This window comes from Propithecus coquereli, unplaced genomic scaffold, assembly GCF_000956105.1.
Source record: "Propithecus coquereli isolate 6110/MARCELLA unplaced genomic scaffold, Pcoq_1.0 Scaffold130, whole genome shotgun sequence".
Classification (NCBI taxonomy): Eukaryota; Metazoa; Chordata; class Mammalia; order Primates; family Indriidae; genus Propithecus; species Propithecus coquereli.
Window position 1 is genome coordinate 1,542,878 of NW_012137192.1, and position 20,021 is coordinate 1,562,898.

The 20,021-nt window shown below is 46.4% G+C and overlaps 1 protein-coding gene across 1 annotated transcript in view; it reads right to left on the reverse strand.

Annotated features, from left to right (window-relative positions):
- ABCA1 (ATP-binding cassette, sub-family A (ABC1), member 1) overlaps window positions 1-20,021 on the reverse strand; it is a 107,602-nt gene that overhangs the window by 37,722 nt on the left and 49,859 nt on the right. The window contains exons 8-18 of the mRNA XM_012638543.1: window positions 16,732-16,972; window positions 14,388-14,527; window positions 13,930-14,046; window positions 9,882-10,079; window positions 8,918-9,123; window positions 8,144-8,320; window positions 6,512-6,734; window positions 4,549-4,770; window positions 3,271-3,475; window positions 2,076-2,189; window positions 226-397 (exon numbers count right to left, since the gene is read on the reverse strand). Coding sequence (XP_012493997.1) covers window positions 226-397; window positions 2,076-2,189; window positions 3,271-3,475; window positions 4,549-4,770; window positions 6,512-6,734; window positions 8,144-8,320; window positions 8,918-9,123; window positions 9,882-10,079; window positions 13,930-14,046; window positions 14,388-14,527; window positions 16,732-16,972 — 2,015 coding nt within the window. The remainder of the gene's footprint in view (window positions 1-225; window positions 398-2,075; window positions 2,190-3,270; window positions 3,476-4,548; window positions 4,771-6,511; window positions 6,735-8,143; window positions 8,321-8,917; window positions 9,124-9,881; window positions 10,080-13,929; window positions 14,047-14,387; window positions 14,528-16,731; window positions 16,973-20,021) is intronic.

The window sequence follows — 20,021 nt, forward strand, 5'->3', positions numbered from 1 at the left end:
TTTTTAGTTGTCCAGCTAATTTCTTTCTATTTTTAGTAGAGACGGGGTCTCACTCTTGCTCAGGCTGGTCTCGAACTCCTGAACTCAAACAATCCACCCGCCTCAGCCTCCCAGAGTGCTAGGATTACAGGTGTGAGCCACCACGCCCAGACTAGGTGTGAATTTCTAACTACACTGCAGAACGTTCCTGAGGCTGATTCTGTGAGAGCCACATCCCATTCTTACATGGTGGTCGTCTTTCCCGCTCCATTGTGGCCCAGGAAGGAGGTGATCTGGCCCTCATAAAAATTCAGTGCCAGGCCATCGACAGCCACCTTCATGCCATCCCGGTAAACTTTTACCAGGTTCTGGATGGACACGCCCAGCTTCAGGTGGGTGGGTTCCTCCTCCATGCAGACTGTGAGAAGAAAGAAGACGGAAATGAACACCCAGGAAGTACGGACAAGTGGAGCGTGGAGGCACAGGGGGCTGTGCTTGTACTCTCAGAACCATCTTCTCTCCACGGCCACCCTGGTTTCACACGCAGGCATGAGGCTATAAATATTTATTTAGGGCCTATTCGGGTTCTGGAATTGGTGATGGGAATACAGTAATAACAGAGCATCCCTAGTCCATTAGGGAGAAAGACTTGACAAGAAATCATAGGATGCAAAAGCTGTTTAAAAAACACATCTAAAAACGCCACGGAAATGGGAATTCTGCTGAGCGAAAAAAAGTTTACCTATTATATGTTTCCATGTACATAACATTCCAGAAATAATAAAACTGTAGAAATGGGGACAGATCAGTGGTAGACGGGTGTCAGGAACTTAGGAAGAAGGGAGGTAGCTGTGGCTATTAAGGGGTAGCCTGAGGGAGCTTCGTGGTGATGGGGCAGTTCTGCAGCCTGACTGAGCTAGTGATTACGTGAATCTACATGTGTGATAAAACCGCGTGGAGCTAAACACACACACGTGAATGAGTGCAGGTAAAACTGGTATAATCTGAAGGTCTGAACTGTACCAAAGTCAACTTCATGATTTTGCTATAACATGGTCTTACCACTGGGGGAAACTGGATGACAGGTATAAGGGAACCCCCTCATACAGTATTTTTAAAGTTTCTTGTGGGTCTATAATTACTTTACAATAAAGAAAAATGTTTTAAAATGCCACAGAAGTGCATGAGAGGAAGTGACTGACTAACTGGACATCTAGAAGGGCAGCTCAGGGGAGGGGATATTGAACTAGATCTGGAAAAGCGAGGAAGAGTTTAAAGGCAAGCAAGTCAGACAGAAGCTTCTCCTATGGGAGATGACAGTACATGCAAAGGCAGGGAGGTGTAGAAGACTATGACATGTTCCAGCAACTGTGAGTAGTTCTAGGAGACTGAACAGGAGCTAGGTGTAGAGAAGAGGTGGGGGAAGAGGAACAGGAACAGTGGGAGAAGCCACTACAACAGTGGCAAGTGTGCCATGCTAAGGAGCACCATACTTTTACGACTGGCGATCGGGGAAGAGACCGGCAGAAGAGGGACCTATTACCTCCTGAGGAAGGAAGCCATACTGAGCACAAGGAACCTGAACAAAGATTCCAGAAGGAAGAGCCTTTGCTGAACTGGGGGAATCTCTACCAGCACTCAGGAGCCAAAGGAAGATGAGGGCTCTGGGTAATGAAGGGCGAGAACGTTAAGAGGCACAGGCTAAGCTCTGTGGTAGCCACTTGGTGTCAGCCTACACAGGCTCCTATATGTAGAGGCAGCCAGGTTCTTCACAATCGTGATTGTCTTTACCTCTTTCTTCTAGCTTGTTAGGATAGCATGAAAAGTGTGCATAGGAGGGAGAAAATAAAGGTATAGAGAGAAAAAGTCACTTTTCTAGAAACCAAGAAAACAAAGGAAATGTCCCTCAGGGGTCCAGACAGTGACTCCCAATAAGTCAATAGCATTGGACACAAATGGCATGGGAGAATCTAGAAAGCGGCAATGCATGTGCTTTCTCGGCCCCTGGATTGGTTTTAGACTCTTACAAAGGGCGGGAGCCATCACTTGCCCCCATCACTCAGTGTGGGCAGGGAAGGGAGGTCAGCAGCACTTACTTTCTGATATTCCCTTCTGGCTGGAGCCAGGGTGGCTCTTCTCCTCACTTTCCTCACCAAACCAGTAAGACTTAGTGCAGGGAAAGTACCAGGGCCTGGGAATTCCATACTGGCCTGAAAGCAGAGCACAAGTGTGAGCCAAGCTTGCACCATCCCAGTATTCCCAAGACTTCCCAGCCAGATCCCTGCCCTCCTTGACACACACTTTGGAGAAGAACAGATTGAAATGGAGATGGGGAAAGAGGAAGCTCACACTGGCTGAAACCTACCATGTACAACGTACATTCTGCACCTCTCCAAGTCCCAACAACCCCATGAGGCAGGTGCCATCCCCATTTTAGAGATGAGGAAACTGAGGGTTAAGTAGCCTACCCAAGATCACTCGGCCAGTAAGTTATGGACTCAGAATTTGAATCCACGCTCTATATGATGCAAAACTGCATATTCAGTGAAGTCCAGGTAGGGGTAGTAACTATTTCATGTGAACCTCCTTAGAGGAGAATCAGAAGGTGAACCAAATAGATTTAAACCTTGTTTTCTCAGAATTTGATCTTACATGGAAGTATATTCCAAGGCCGGTTCAAGAAGATTTATTAAGGTCAAGAAGATTTATTAAGGAAAGTATCAAAATGAATTGTATTGAATGCTAATTTAATTATATCATAGGCAGGCCTTACAGCTAATATATTTTATTATTAACAACCTGCACTCAGGAGACAGAAGCTCTCCTAGAGGCATCCCCTCTGGGGACACAGAAATACAGATGTTCCTGGGCTCACTGAGCTAGTGAGACCTAACTGGACTCGCCTCCAAGCACCAACACTTACCAGCTATGTGACCACAGGCACATAACTTCTTTGAGTCACAGTTCTCGCATTTGAAAAATCCTGGTTATTACAGTAACTGCCTCAGAGTATCCTTGTGAGAATTAGATGAGTCGAAGTATATAAAACACTTTGCAGGGTGCCTGGCACACAGTTTTCAAGAAATGAGCGCTACACAAATAGTGACAATTGTGTTTTCAGCATCCACTGCCTCCCCTTGGACTGTTTATTTGCCATGGATCTAAAGCCCAAGCTGCTTCCCAGGGAGCCCCACACCCTGCAGACATTCCAGCACGAAGAAAGGAAAGCTCGGCAGCGAGACATCGTATTTCCCTAGCAGGTGGCCAAAGCAGTGCGGAAGCTCAGTGTACCTGGAAAGACAGCCTCGATGTACCACGTCATCACCCCATAGAGGAAGCTGTCGAACAGCATCATGGAGACCGAAGTGGTGAGATTGAAGCCGTCTTCCTCCATAGGGCTCTCGAACAGGTTGTCCCACTGCACCCCAATGCCCTGCTCCTCGAAAAGAGCAAAGTACTCACTGCCAAACCCAAAAGCCACAGGAGACAGCAGGCTCTGCAAGAAAGAGGCAGAAGTCATTTTTCCATTTCCTTGTCTCTCTCATGTTTCATTTATCACTTCTAATGTAAATTATACCTGGAGAAATTTGAATTTGCAAAATGGATCAATTATACGATATGGAAGTAGTATTCACCTACAGAGTCCCGTTAGGGGAGCGGGCTCCCTTGGAGCATATAAAATGATTCCATTTGTAACCACTCATTATGCACACACATTTCAGAAAGGCGTGTATGATGGAGTGTAAAACTTTCAGAATTTTATGCTTCCAAAGATGCCCCAGGGCTCAGCAATCCCGCCCTACACACACACGCACAAACACACGCTCATCAAGGTTTTCTCAGGCTCCCTGCTCAGCCGGGGATGGCTCAAGGTCAGAGGGGCCTGCCTGGGGTGCTGGTGCCTATGGGGCCTAGAATGAGCACCTGGAGCGTCCCATGAGGGACTGTTAGCTTTCCTTATAAATGGCAGCTGAGAGCTTGCTCTTACAGGGGCTCACACACCCCTCAAGGCTTCTCCTACTCTGTACAAGGAAAGGAAGTGTCCGAGTCAGGGATCTGTGGGAAGATGGGCCACCTGCTTCTCAGGCTTGCTCAGTTCAAAAAAATATTACTCAAGCAAAACACCATACTAGACAAAAAAAGGAAGACGGCTCCAGAAGGAGTCATCTCTGACCCCCGAGGGCTTTCAGCTCTATCTGTGGCCTTGACTTTGTGGAGAGTTTGACGTGGCCAACAGAGCTGGGAGACAAAGGGCGGAGACGGCATCTATTGCCCAAAGCTGTTCCCCAATGCCAGTCGGGTTCGAGATTCAGTCTGACTCTCTGGAAAATTCCACTCAATTCAATTCAACCATCATCCACGGGGAAGACTAAAGGTAAACAATTTAATACAATATAATCCCTGCCTCCTCGCGAGCTCAGAATCTAGAACTTAGGTTCAAGTCCCGTTGGAAAGAGACTCTCATCTTCTGTTCCCTACTTGCTGCTTCTATTCAGGGACTCCGGGGGGAGGTCTAATGCCTGGGGTGGCCGCGACTGCAGCTGCTGCAGAGGGGCCGGAGGTACTCACAGCGAAGACCTTGAGTGTGAAGCCCACATAGTCCTGCCACGCCACGCACAGGACGTAGGGCAGGTAGAGCATGAAGTAGATGATGCCGCCACAGGCTGCCGCCAGGTTGGCTCTGGAGAAGAGGGTGCTGATCAGGAAGCACTGTAGGATGGTCACCACGGCGAACACGGACAGGAAGATAAACACCACGCTGGGGTCGCTGTAGGGCAGCAGGTTTCCCAACTGGGAAGGAAGAGACGCATTAAACGTTGCTGCCCCAACAAGCCTAAGCACTCACTTGCACGATCTATGGGGAAGAGTCAGGGTTTTTTATACTTATCTTAGAGATAATGCAGAGGAATAATGTTGCTCACTTTTCTGATGAGGAAATTGAGGCCTAGAGAAGAGAAACGACTTACCCAAGACTACACAGAAAAATAAGGGCTGAGCTAGGAACAGAGTCCAGGGCTTTCTAGTCCATCTCAATGGACGATTTTGCTCTTTTTCTCTGATAGGTGATAGTAAAAGGTTTCTCCTTTTATAAGGACTATGACTGTTGGCCCCAAGAGAGAGCTGTGGGAGATAATGTCCCACACAACTTTTCTTTCCAAAAGCCAAGGAAAATGGCTCGACAACCTTAATTTACCCCTTGCTAATTGTGGATTCTGCATTCCTAAAATCATCTGAACTCGTGTGGATGTGCTGAGCTTATCTCTGGTCGTCGGGGATGTTTCCACAGGACCCACCAGCATGCAGTTGTCCCAGAGCAGCTCTCACGCCCCAGCCACGGGACCACACCCCTGCCACAGAGCTCAGCCCCTTGAGCATAGCTATCAGTCAGATATCCGGGCATGAGGAAGGGGTCTGCTTTTAGCAAGAACCACATTCAAATCCTGGCTCTGCCATCCTGCTGTGTAACCTCAGGGAAGTCCTTGGCCCTCCTTCACCTCATTTCCTTGCATGTGAAATGGACTGTGTAGTGAGGATATAATAAGGCAGCCCTCGTGAGGGGCTTACACAGTACTTGGCAATCAGTAAGTGCTCCTTTGCAATAGACGGTAGCTAGTATTAAATGTTAGTTCCTATCTCTTTGCACTCCCCTTTTCTTCAACGACATTTATTTTTACGTGATGTATCCTTACACGAAATGCTTGTGGAGAAAGAAAATTGGGATATAAATACATTAATATATGGGGCAGACACAGAACTGCACTGCTCATAGTCCTCTTTAAGGGAAGCCTTATTTCCTGGCTGTCAGCACTTCTGGAATTGTCACTGCTGCAGAGAGTCGCCTGGCCCTGGGGCACACCCTTCCCAGAGCAGCCCACATCCAGTGATTAATCGGGGGGACTGGGGTAGGGGGTTGTCAGGAAGGGAGACCTTGGGGGAGCACAAAGGCCAGAAATTTCAGTTCCAAGAACAACTCTGACGAGCTGTATATTCCCGAGTGCCCCACGGGGTTGGCGCAGAGTCGCAGCTCAATTCCCTCTGCCAACCCCATGTCCACCACATCCCTTCCGCGGGTGTTGATTCCTAGCAAATGCCCATGTGTCAAACTCTGTTTCAGCCTCTGCTTCCAGACAATCTAACCTGCAATAATATATTAATACATCCTTCTGATTACCATTTTTAGGAACTCAGGAAGTATCAGCACCCAATACATCTAAAAAAACGAACAGCTCTCAGATGCTGCCACAGACCAGTGCCAAGTAGACAGCATGGCACAGCTGAGTATGTGCTTACCTGAAAAGCATGAGCCCTGGGTTCAAGTCCTGCTTAGCTGCTAACCAGTAGGGCTGACCCTGGGCAAGTCGCCACCCCTCTCTGGGCCTCACTTTCCCCAACCAACTATAGGAAATTGCAGGAAATGCCACACATGACCCCTTCGCTCCCAGAGTCTTGGCGTTTCCTCTCCTGCGCCCTTAGCCCGTGTGGGGCCGTTTAGGGGTTCCCTGGCAGGGAAGCACGAGTGAGGCCGCCTCACCTTCAGGATGACCACCAGCAGGCCAGCGCTCACGAGCAGAGGGATGAGGCTGCTGATGAACCAGCTAAACCAGAGGATGCCGTTGTCCAGGCCCATGATGCGCATGGTCTCCTTCAGCCGCGCCTCCTTCTCGTACACGATGCCCTTGACGATCACCGCCACAGAGTAAATCCAGGCCAGCGTCATGAACAGGGGCATTGACCGGCTCATCACCCGCAGGAAGCTGGAGGCCCCAAGGAAGGGCAGGGGGAGAATGAAAGATGTGTGTGAGCCAGGATCACGGACCAAGGCCTCTGAGCCTGCATGGCAGAGGAAGCACCGCATTTGGGCCCTTGGACCCTAAAATGTACGGGTCACCAAATGGCTCATGAGCAGCGCGATGCAGTGATAAAACCTAGGCTAACAAGCGACTCCAAGCAAACTTCCTGTGGGGGCTTGTTTTAGTAACTAGGTAACAGATGTCATTAAGTTAAAGGTGGGTTATTTTAAAGTACTTAAAACCAAAACAGGAAAACCAGCTCTTTCTCTCACGAAAGCTCAACGTCTCCAAGGTCACCTCACTATTGACTTGCGTAGCTTAACTCTTATCACGGCGCAGAAATACACTTCAGGCAGCTCTTGTCACTAGTATTTCAGATTCCAAACTAGAATGGGAAATGCAGAGCTGCTAAGTAAAGGGGACACAGATTTTGGCCCCTGAAACTTGAGATTCAAGTCGCAGCTTTCCCACTTATGCACTTACTCTGCGACAACGGCAAAGGCTCTCAATGCCTCTGAACTCCCGTGCCCTCATCTTAAGACACCCTTTCCAGAGGAAACCTTGGCTTAAGGGTCTTTGGAAAAGTCTTGGTTTGGAAAATTCTGGCTAATCATTTTGAGGGTGAAAAACAGGATAATTCTGGTAACCTGGAAAAGCTAGAGATGGCCATTCGAGGAAATACGCTGCTCAATGCCAAACAGAGCTACTACAAGGAGGGAACCCATGCTCCTTCTATACCCTGACCCCTACACACACACACACACACCCCCTACCACCACCACTAACAACAGAGAATAAAAGAATTTCCAGAATTTGGAAGAGACGCTGCATATTTCAGATGTCTGCAATAACTACACCTCTGCCCATTCTCTCTTATAAGAAATTATTACATTCAAAGGCATAGTTCCAACAATGAGAACTTGGCAGCTTAGTGACTAAGCGCTAAAAGATTATCAGAAAAGTCTAAAGATAATGAAGCTTTGTTCAGTTTTATTTGGATTGTTTCAAAATTGTGGCTTACCGTTTAGGGAGAGGAAGTGGGCAAATTTACACGAAATCTGCTTTGACAAGTGTAGACTGCTATTTCTGTGTTTGGGGTTATGTGTGTCTGTGCGTCTGCATTTTTAAATTGCAGATTGGGCAAATTTGGACCAAAAGGATAAGATGTAAAAAATAAAAGTGGTGCCAACTGCGGACAAGAAAAGAGGAGGATCACTAGTGTGTGCACATGTCTGTGACAAGGCCAAAACTGTTGACTCCTACATCCGGCATCTTATTTCCAGATCATTCATGCACACAAGCGTGCCCATACATACTCCACCTGGCACACTGTTAACTGATTAAATAAAGAGGGTGGCTTGCAAATTACTCACATGTCGTCAACGTAACAGGGGTAGGGCATCTGCTGCACATAGACACCAGTTTTCTTCTCGGTCCCCGTCAGCACCCTGATGATTGCCTGCTCCACCACGTCCTGCAAGTAGGCGAAGCCCCCCCAGACGTACCGCATATCTTCAAAGGGGTCAGCCCGAGGACCAGGGTCCCAGTACCTAAAACCAAGCCACAGGTCATCAAACATTCCTTTAGAACCATACAATAAAAAAATCCAATCACCCACAATCCACCACCCTCACCTAGCCACTATTTTTATTTTTGTATCTTACTTTCTGGTCTCATTAGACACATACACATATTTTTAAATAAATATAATCAGAATGAGCACACTACTTATTGGTTTGCTTTTTTACCCTCCATTGGCTACCTAACACTGCATTAAGTGGATGTACCAAAAATCACTTGATGATTCCCCTTTCATTGGTTGTTTGCCCTCTTTCATAAAAATGAGTAACACTAGCACAGAGAACCTAAAGTCTTTTTTCTCTCTTTCTTTTTTCTGTTGACTTAATTCCTTGGGATTAATTCCCTAGAGTGGAAATGCTGAGTCAAAAGATAGTGACAATTTATGACCTTTGAAATAATACCTTCCAGCAACGACTGTGCCAATTTCACCAAACTCATGCCACCAATTTAAGTTATTTTTTTATTGAAATTTCTACCAAGTTGCTAGCTAAAATGAAGTACCTCCAGTCATCATAGCTGTTCCTGACTTCCCCAAGACCGGGCTGGAGTGATGAGACTGGGCTTACCCGTCCTTGATTTTATTTGTCCTCTCCACATTGTCGATGTCCATTCGGATCTTGTACTTCACATGGGGCGGCAGCTCCATGCTGCCTGGAGTGATTCCGGTGAACACGATCCCAGCCCAGAACTTCCTCTCATCCAGGAGCTCCATGGACTTGTTGATGAGCCAAACTTCTGTGGCTATGGGTTCCAGCTTATTCAGGTTGACACACTGGTGAGAGAACCGCCTTCATGAGAACACAGGTGGCCAGGACAACAAGCAGTGACTGAGACAGGTCCTAACTTAGGGGGCAAGTACTGATTGCAGGATTGTCTATCCCCACTCTCTAATCCTCTCTAAAGCGGCTTTCCAATCTTCAAGCACGAATGGATCATTTTGGTCTTTAACTGAAATTTAAGAGAAATGTTGGAAGTATTTAGAGATAAGCTACCTGTACTGATTTTTGCGGAGGGAAAAAGGTTGAAACAATGATTATATCTTATTTTCCTTTCTGTTTTCTCAGCAATTTTGAGTCATAGCAACTAATCAACCAACGAACCAGACCAAAAAACATTTATTTGTCCCTATTAAGTGATATAATTTTTAAGACTAAATTTTAAAAGTTTAATCTGTCCTGAATTAAATTTTAACTAAGTTTCATAAATAATGCCTTTTAAAAGGAATGCTTTGTTGCAATTAGGCATTGGGATATCGTAATGTAGGAAAACCTAGAAGACAATGGATAGAAACACTCTTGGGTCAATACACAATAAAGCTAGAGTTAGGTTTGTTTATTTACTCATGAAACCATTCAACTAACATTTATTGAGCACCTTTTGTACACCAAGCCCCGTGTTAAGCTTGACGATACTGCTGTGAATGAGATTACACATTATTTCTAAACTTTCCTCCTGCCTGAACCTTACTGCAGCATCTCAGAGATAGAAGCCACAAGCCTTTTCTAAATGATCCACACAACAGAACCTCACCTCCATGAAGCGAGATATGGTCTGGATGGCCTGGTTGGTCTCATTGAAAGCTTCTCTCCAGGTGTACACAGAGCCATTAGCAGACTGCACATCCTCTGGGTACTTGGCCAAAAATGCCACAATGTCTTGGGCTGTCCAATCTAAGCCGTCCAACTGCTGTTCCCAAAAGTGGTCATTGCCTCTGCTCTCCAACAGCATCTGCCATTCCAACAAGCAAGTACAAGCAGTAAATATCAACTACATCTTGGCAAAAACTACACAAAGTACAAAATCCCTTCGTATATATTGCCTCTTTTTTTTTTTAATCTTCACAGAGAATTGTGAGGCAGATAAGTGACCCCATTTTACAGGAGAGAAGACTGAGCTTGGAATAAAAAAATAATGTGATTTTAACCAAGGCTGGGTCATAATGCTAATAGGTTTGGAGCTATAGAGCTGAGACTCAAAGTCAGACCAGCCTGAATTCAGAATCCACATGCTTTCCACTACATCAAACAGCTTGCTTAATGGCATTAACTATAGTAACAAGAATAATCTTTACTCTGTATAATTACTATGTTGAATGATTTATATGGCTTACCTCACACAACTCCATGAAGAGGGTACCTTTGATATTTCCCATTTTACAGATGGGAAAACTGAAGTTCAAAGAAGTTAAGTCTCTAATACAAGGTCACACAGCTAAGCAGTAGCAAAGCCAGGATATGAAGAATAGGCCCTCTGATTCCAGTGCACCTCCCCACTGCATTATACCACCTTCTTCTTTTGAGTCCCAGTCTGAAGATCCCACATAAAAACCCTGTCTCTAGACTGAACCTACTTTTACTGCTTAGTTTAGGAAAATAATGCTACTGGTTAACTAAGTAAAGTACAAGCTTTTCCAGTTGCAGGATGTATGGGCCATGATGCAAAAGTGGCCTATTTTCCAATTCTTGTTCCCTCCCTGGTTGGTTCCTCACGTGGGCCAACGTGAAAGAGAAGGATGAATCGATCCGGTGCTCCACGGGCAGACCCAGAGGCCTGCACAGATGTGCCAGGAGAAAAACGGCAGCTGCAAACTCAGCAGAAAGGAGAAGCGTCTGCAACTCCTGTCTCAGCTTCAAGAGGGAAGATGAAGCCCTGACTCTACCAAACTGGAGTCTCCGAGGGTCTGAAAACTGCTACTTTTTAAAATCGGTCTTATTTTCACTAACGTTATAAGCTTTTTCCCCATTGTGGTTTCATTTAATTATTTTAATAGGAGCATCATGACTTTATAGAGCATTTATACTATAATTTCATTAATAATTCCTGTACTACTGAGCATGTAGTCTATTTCTCACAATAACAATTAATACAGCAATAACACTGTCTCTTAATACGGTGACTTCTTTAAAATTATTTCTGTAGGATGCATCCCTGGGGGTGTGTAGAATGGAGGTACACAGGATAGCACATTTCTTATGGTTCTTGAAATTTTCATTCTAAATTGCTTTCTAGTAGGGAATAACAATTTATACTGTCATCAGTAAGATGTATCTATATTTTTGTTAATGTGAAGATATAAAACTCATACCTCACAAAAGTTCACAGAGGCAAAGGTTAGCAATTCTGAAACCACTTTATTTGGATACTTGAACTGAACAAAGAAGAGCAGAGGGAAGACGTGAGGCCTGCCCTGCCCAGTATGGCTTCTGAGCAACAGGACCAGCGCCAGCAAGACCAGAGCAATGTGCCCAGTGAGATCGCTGAACACGTGGCCACTCTAGGGTACTCGACAGGACCAGAAGACCTAAGATTACCTTTGGGAATGCCAAGAGGAGCTCAGAAAAGAGAGCAAACTGGTTCAGAGGGTTCCATGACTGGACAGAGAGAGGTGCGTCTGGATCCATGGGGTGAAGCAATGGGTGTAGACAGAGCCAGAGACAGCAGAAAGGTAAGAGCCATCCCAGAAGAAGCAGAAGTCTCAGCATCACCTCGTATACCAGAGGCCAGGCGGCAGGGGGTGAGAAGCCCATGCCACGCATATGGAATTAAATAAGTAATTCTTAAGAAAGGGAAGAAAGCAGTTGGAGGAGGTTCCCTTTCTTCCACCCACAGGCTGATAACTCCCTGGTCTGCGTCTCCAGCCTGACCAACCTCCTGCACCGCAGACCCCGGTAGCCATCAGGCTACTGGACGTCCCCACCACCCACCCAGCTAGAAATCAAGAATCATCCTGGTGCGTCCCTCTCTTTCACTGCCCCACAACCAAGCAGGCACCAGGCCTTGCCTCTTGCATTATGCCTTGGCCTCCTCCCTGGTCTCTACCTTCAGCCACCCCTCTTCCGTCTTCAATTCATCTGTCTTATCAGAATAATGCATCTACATGTCCTCTTGCTAAGAACTGTTTCATGGCCCCCCATTTCCTATCCTACACCCTGGGTTCTCCCAGCTAGATTTCTAATGAACGCCACTAGCATGTTTACAAGGGCCTTGTCCCCTAAGAACTAGAAGCTTATGAGTAGTCAAAACATCCAAGGCAAACTCTCAATTTAAGAGTAGGGAAGCATCTATTTGCCCATAAATCAAAACTCGCTGAGCCCCTTCAACAGGGCCCCTTATCATACTCTGAGACCCAGACAAAGAGAAAAATTCCAACTAGTAGAAATATAGATTCCAAGGAGAAGACCAGGAGGAAGGCCTGAGACCACACTTAGGTCTATGGCGCTATCTGTGGCTAGATCACATGAACCCCTGATGGAGGAGAGACTGGAGCCCAACAGAGACCCACACTTGAAGGGCATGAGCTATCACTATTAGTCAGTATAAATCCATACAAATTACTGTTCTTGCTTTTCTCACTAAAGTCTCTTGTTTTTAAAGGCCCCAGTTGGAGAATTCTGCGTATGTGTAACAGGACTAGTGTAGCAAAGGAAACTGGCTTCTCCACCACCAGAGTCTTCTTCCTCAGCAACCTGCCTCCCAGGGGGTCAGGGGACAGTCCTAAAGTTCAGAAGAGTTATCTCCAGGTAGGTACAGCCTCTAAAACCCAGCCACCCCATAGGTCAATGAGGTTCAAGATCAGAAACTGGCAAAATTCTCTCTTGCTTCTTCATGGCAGCAGAGACAAAAGGAAGAGACCTCCCTTACCATGGAAATAGGAATTAGTGTAATAATTTTCCATCTCAGCTCAAAGTAGGGAAGGTGTGATTAAACCGCACTCAGGCTCAGACAGAGGAGACATTCTGTTCTTGCTCAGACTGCTTGAATTTGCATCCAACTGTCTTTACAGTACTTCTGCCTTTCAAGTGGCTCGGAAGCATGGCAGCTCGGCACTCGGGCCGTGCCTTGGGAATGAGGATCTCAGACCTGTCTACGTATCAGACCACGCTTTTGCTCCCACACCTCCTTCCAAGACCTACTAAGACACAGGGAGGCTAAAGAAGATGCTGTGGCTGGCTCAGGGGCTGGATCCAGAAATGAAAATAGGGTCCTGCAGTCACCTAACTCTATTTCCAAACACCAGCCCTCACTAAGTTTTGCAGAAAACTGATAGTTGACTATGAGAGGCATTGACGCTAATATGCACGGTGTAATCTATGCACCATGGCCTGTACTTCTGGAGAGGTGGCAGACCTGGGGAAGCTTAAAGAATTCTCATCTCAGGCCGGGTGCGGTGGCTCACACCTGTAATCCTAGCACTCTGGGAGGCCGAGGCGGGCGGATTGTTTGAGCTCAGGAGTTCGAAACCACTCTGAGCAAGAACGAGACCCCGTCTCTACTAAAATTAGAAAGAAATTAATTGGACAACTAAAAATATATAGAAAAAATTAGCCGGGCATGGTGGCGCATGCCTGTAGTCCCAGCTACTCGGGAGGCTGAGGCAGGAGGATCGCTTGAGCCCAGGAGTTTGAGGTTGCTGTGAGCTAGGCTGATGCCACGGCACTCTAGCCTAGGCAACACAGTGAGACTCTGTCTAAAAAAAAAAAAAAAAAAAGAATTCTCATCTCAGTCACTTCTGGGAAAGTGACCAGAAACTCAACCCTCCAGTATCAAGCAGGCACATGGTAATCAGAGGGACACTCACCCGGACAAGATCCATTTCTTGGCTCTTCTCCATGAAGGTCCAGATCTTGGGGCTGAGTTCTTCCCATATGCCTTCCAGATCATGGAACACAGACAGTTCCTGGAAGGTCTTATTCACCTGGAGTCAGGTGGGGATCCAGGGGCCACAGAAAATGGAAGAAAGAGACAATGAACAATTTAGCTGCATCCTGAAAATACCGCATCACAGCAGTCCTGTGCCAGTCCCCCGCCCCCATCCCTAAGAAATGCCTGCATGTAGCTATGACTCAAATACCCAGGGTGGGGCACTGGCCCTCAGCTGTTAATTCTGGTCTGGAACAGACTTGAGGTTTTCACTCTTTGGGAATCCCAGAAGAGCCATGAATATACTCAGCACACTTCATCTGAAGCCACCTTTACTTTTTTGCCTCTAAGTCTGGGAAGACTCTGGGGAGGGCATCTTGGGCTGGGACAGCTTACCTCAGCCATAACCTGTCTTGTGGCTGGAGTGTCGGGTGTATACAGGATCTTCCCAAGAAGTAGAGGCTTGAGAGCTTTCCAAATAATGCGGGAAAGAGGACTAGACTCCAAGTTCTTCATCAAATCATTGCAGTAAGGAGCTACAAAGGAGACGGCAGACAAATATTCATATGCATGGTCATATCTAGTGGAAACTTACAAGGGCTTTGGAGCAGACAGACAGTCCTGGGTTCAAATCCCGGCTATACCATTCAATAGTCATGTACTTGTCTGACTGAGTCTCAGTTTGCTCCTCTGTAAAAGTAAAGTTCATAACATCTCTTGCGCAGAGATGTGGAGAGGATTAACTGAGATGTTATCTATAAAGCCTTCAGGATGATGCTTGATAAATAATCGGGTTATAATAACACTGATGATGGATTACTCGCAACTGAGCTCATGTAGAAAAATGTTTTTACTATGCACATGCCCTCATAATTCCAGGTGCATACTCTCATGCCAACCTCTCCACTCTGTTTTCATGAAAACAAATAGGACTTTTGAGGGACAACCAGAGGGCTAAATTCAGACTTCAGTTTTCAAGCAAAAACCAAAACTTTCTCTTTGATTAACAGATCTCATCACCAGTATATTTACGTTTAATAAAAACCCAAATCCAAAGTTATAAGACAAATGCATTTGATTATGCAGAAGGAAAGATCCCTGATTTTTTTTAATTTCATGTAAGACTTTTCAGGTTTTTTTAGATACCAAGTATTCCCTCAGGTGCTGCAAAGATAATAGAATTTTTTTTTAAAAGAGGATTTGCTCACAATTATATCTGTTGTGCAAATGAAGGCTCCCTTGGGTCGACTTGCAAGCTGGGGGAGAGGAGAAGATGGCATTTCATAAAGCTGTCTGCAATGCCACCCTCTTCAGGCTTGTAAAGCAACTTGAAAATGTCTGGAGTGCTTTACTTCAGAAAAGAATAAAAGGTTCTTGTGTTACGGTAGTGCACAAAAAGCTGCCTTACTCCGTGTCTGAAAGACACACCTGAAGTTGGAAACGGAGAAAGGCTCACCTGCATCGTGTTTTCAAGGAAAAGGACGCCATTGTCTAAAACTGTGACACTGGATCCCTGCAGCCACCGGGCACAGGACACGCATCCCCACAAAACTGCTTAAGTGTGGGGAGTGGAACTAGAGTTACGAGTTTCTGGAACAGTGTCTTATAGCTAAGAAGGGGAAACAAACAGCAGATCAAACGCCCTGGTTTGATGTAGTGTGATGGTACACACGCGCCACCATTAACAGGTATTTTAGATGCAGTGTGGTTTACCAGACCGAAAAAGCCAGACAGATTTGGGCTTGAATCCTAGCTCCTGTGGATTAACTATGATGTAGCTTTGACAAGCCACTTAACCTCCCTGAGCCTACGAAATGTGGGCTCATAGAACCTTCCTTGCAGGATTATCATGAGGGTAAACTGAGATAACTTAAATAAAACGCACAGTATATAGGAAATTTTACCTAAATGTCAGCTGTTGTTGTTATTACTATTACTTAAGTTTTTATTATAAAGCTTACCTCAATGGTAGTAATAAGAATAATAATAATAAAAAGACCAGCATCTCAACCTTTTTAAAAAATCTTTTTCTAGGTGTGCTGAGTTATAATTGAGAAACGAAAATTGTATCTATTTAAGGAATACAATGTGATGTTTTGATATATTTATATATTGTAAAATGATTACCATGACCAAGCTATTAATATATCCATCACCTCACAGGTACCTTTTTTTTTTTTTTGCAATGAGAGCACTTAGGATTTACTTAGCATATTTTCAGTACACTATACAGTATTACAAACTACAGTCACCACACTGTACGTTAGCTCTCCAGAACTTATTCATCATGTGTAACTGACACTTTGTACCTTTTGACCAACATCTCCCCGTTTCCCCTACCCCGCAGCCCTTGGCAACCCCCATTCTACCCTCTGCTTTTATAAGCTCCATTGTTTTTAGATTCCAAATATAAGTGAGATCATGCAGTATTTGTCCTTCAGCCAGTATGTCATTCTTGATTACCCTGGGAGCCATCTTCCACCTCCCCCAGAAAACCAGGAGAGTAGCTTTCAATCACGCGTTCAGTTAATAAACACTAGTGTGCACTTGAGACGTGCCGGGCTGCATTCAAAGAACCAGGGACAGTAACGGATTGAAAAAAGGCTCTCTGCTCCAGGAGGAGCTTGGTCGGGTGGGCAAACAGGCAAGTAGACGTCTAACGCTTCTACCAAGGGAGGAGGGGACCAGGCAGAGCCCAGAACTAAGGCAGAGATGGGGATGGGTCAGCACAAACACTCACTAGTAGAGTTGTCATAGAAGGTGTCAGCATCTTCCTCGGTGCCATTGCCTCCAAAGAGGGCCTTGTAGTTGTTGTCCTCATACCAGTTGAGGGACTTGATCTTCAGCCCCCCACCCTCGGGATGGCCACAGACGATGCGAGACACAGCCTGGTATATCTGGGTGGAGGAACTGGAGCTGTTCACGTTGGTCAGAAACATCACCTCCTGCCGCATGTCACTCCAGCTCCGCATGCTGAACAGCTGGAGAAGGTACGGGAAAGGAAGGAAGAAAATGGCAGAGCAAGGGTTGGGGTCAGAAAAGGGAAAGAAACATCTTATCTTCTTGACCTCTCAAAAGCCACATATCCCAGAAAACTTATTTTGTCTGTTGTCACCTCCAAGTCCTGCGACCACAGGCTTGCCAGAACCTGGCTATCCAGCTGGTGGTGCAGGGACAAGCAGCATCAGCGTGATCTGAGAGGTTATTCGAAATGCAGATTCTGAGGCCCCTCTGCAGACCTTTGCCCATTAAGGTTTCAGAAGCACAGCCTAGAAGTCAGTAGAGCCCCTCACGTGGGCTTTGTTTCATTGGGATTCTCTTCTCCTTTGTAGGAGAGAATGCTTTCTCTGAACAGCAACGTCTGACTGCTCCCATCCTTCCTCACGGACTCATTTCTAAAATAACTCAAACTTCAGTGAGGCAGTTGAGCAGCCCTCTCTCTCTCGGGAGCAAAGGTACTGTGTGTGACATCCTGGTCTCAGGAAAGTGTCAGGCAATGGAAAAAGTGTAAAGTGGGAGACCGGAGTCTGAATCCTAGCTACATCCCTCATTAGCTTCCAAAGCCTTAAGTCACATTACATCTCTGAGGGCCCAACTTCCCATCGAGACAATGATGCTAAAACAGTGCATGGTGAGAAGTAAATCACACACTATATGTGAGGGTGCTCTGCACAGAACAGCCCCAACAGGTGAGTGTGAACCCCCAGGCAGCCAGGGACGTGTCTGTGACTTACACTCAACAAGCGTCAATGATACAGACAGTGCTTTGTCTCGCGTACAAATGTACCCCAGCACCTTGTGGAGTTCTTGGCCCAATCACTATTATTAAATATTTATAGAGCACTTTGTATTTACACACTTTGCACAATAAATCTTTTTTGTTTTTTTTTTTTTGAGATAGAGTCTTGCTCTGTTGCCCAGGCTAGAGTGCCGTGGCGTCATCCTAGCTCACAGCAACCTCAAACTCCTGGGCTCAAGAGATCCTCCTGCTTCAGCCTCCCAGGTAGCTGGGATTACAGGCATGCACCACCATGCCCAGCTAATTTTTTCTATTTTTAGTTGTTTGGCCAATTTCTTTTTATTTTTAGTAGAGACGGGGTCTCGCTCTTGCTCAGGCTGGTCTCGAACTCCTGAGCTCAAACGATCCACCCGCCTCGGCCTCCCAGAGTGCTAGGATTACAGGCGTGAGCCACCGCGCCCGGCCCACAATAAATCATTAATAAATCCCTACATTCCTTGAATGCCACTGCATGTTCTTACCACCTGGGAAGACCAAGCCATGGCAGGCCAAGGGGACAGGTGGCGGGGCTCTGTACCCACCCTGGAAAAGTCCGTGTGCCTGGTTTTCTCCCACACAGCCTGCTGGTTCCTGTGAGTAACATGGTCCTGGACACTCTAGGTCCTAACCTTTGCCTTCTGCCTCCAGACAGGAACCAGGCTCTCCAGAGGTGGGTCGGATGTCACAAAGATTTCTCTTCTCCAGAGAGGGAGCATCTAGCACACTCCACAAGAACACAACTGTGTGGATAGCTTTTCCTTACTTTATCTTTTCATAACCTGTAAGGGGGTATATGGACAGGGAGCCAGACCACCTTCCCTTTCGTTGATCAATGTAACAGTCCTAGAGATTTTTAAACCATAGTGAGTAAAAGCCACTGACTTCTTTTTCCACAGGCTGCCTGTCCACCATTCCACCACACCCCAATCACAAAAACGAACTCCTACCCACATAAAGCCAGCCCATTTTTGGACAGAAGCCCCATAAATGACTGAGTTAAATTGGTGGTTCTTCCCAGCGCCCGTCTTAGGGATAAACTCCTGCTCATTCTCCTGCACCTAAGCTCATGCTCCAGACTTCATCTGTGACGTGCTCTCTGACTCCCAGCGAGGGGTGGCCCTTCGTCTTCCAGCCCATGAATGGCAGTGGTGTTTGACAACCATTTGCTGAGTGAACGAAGGGGCCACTGACCCGGTGCTTTCTCAATCCACTACAATGGTCTTAGTCCTCCCTTGCTCCCCCTCCAGTCTCATCTCAATCCAACAACCAGAGTGTAAACAGTCCATGAACTCTAGGTCACATCATGCCCACCTCCGCTCCAAACCCTCCCCTGGCTTCCCATCTCAAATGGGAAATCCCAGCGCAAATCCAAAATCTGCCCAGGCCTGCACGGCGCTCGCCTCCTCCTTCTCTGAGCTCACCTCCGGCCCCCCCTTGCACTTGCCCACTTTCTTCTGGTCACACTGACCTCCTCTCTGGTCTTTAAACACGTTCCTTATGCATGTCCCAGTGTCAGTGTCTTTGTACGTGCTGTTTCCCTTGCTTGGAGTGCCCTCCCTCCCACGGGCACGCTGTCACCTCCTTCAGGTTCAACTGTCGCCTGAACAGAGAGGGCTTCCCGCTTCCCTAATCACCCCGTTTAAAACAGCACCTTATCACGCTCTGTCCCCCTTACCCAGCTTTCTCTTCATTGCACGTATCCCTGCTGTCGCATTATACACTGACCTGTTTATTTCTGTCCTTCATCCCACACAAGCCCCACAGGAACAGGGACATTAGTGTGTTCAGTGCCAAGTCCCCAACATCCAGCAATGCCAGGCACCTGGACAGTGCTACACAGATATCTGATATGCTTCCTCCCTGTCCTGCCTTCCCAACTGTCGGGGACACCTCCAGGCCCCATTTCCACTCAATTTCCAGGCCCTGCTAATACATGCTTTTTCTCTTTAAGGGTCTCCTTTCCATTCCAGTTACTGTCAGCGTTCGTCACAAAGCAATAAGAACACAGCCTCTAGAGTCCAGCAGACCTGGGTTCAAATCCCAGTTTTGACAATTAACTCACTGAGTGTGGGCAAGTTGCCTAACTTTACTGAGCCTCAGAGCCATCTGTAAAATGAGCACAATAAGACCCACCTCAGGTTTGTCATGAGGATTACACAGAGAAATGGGGGGAAGCTGCCTGGACCAAATTGGTGGCTCCCTTTTACTTTTCCTCTCAAGGGTTGTGCTTTGGTCAAAACAACCAACCTTCT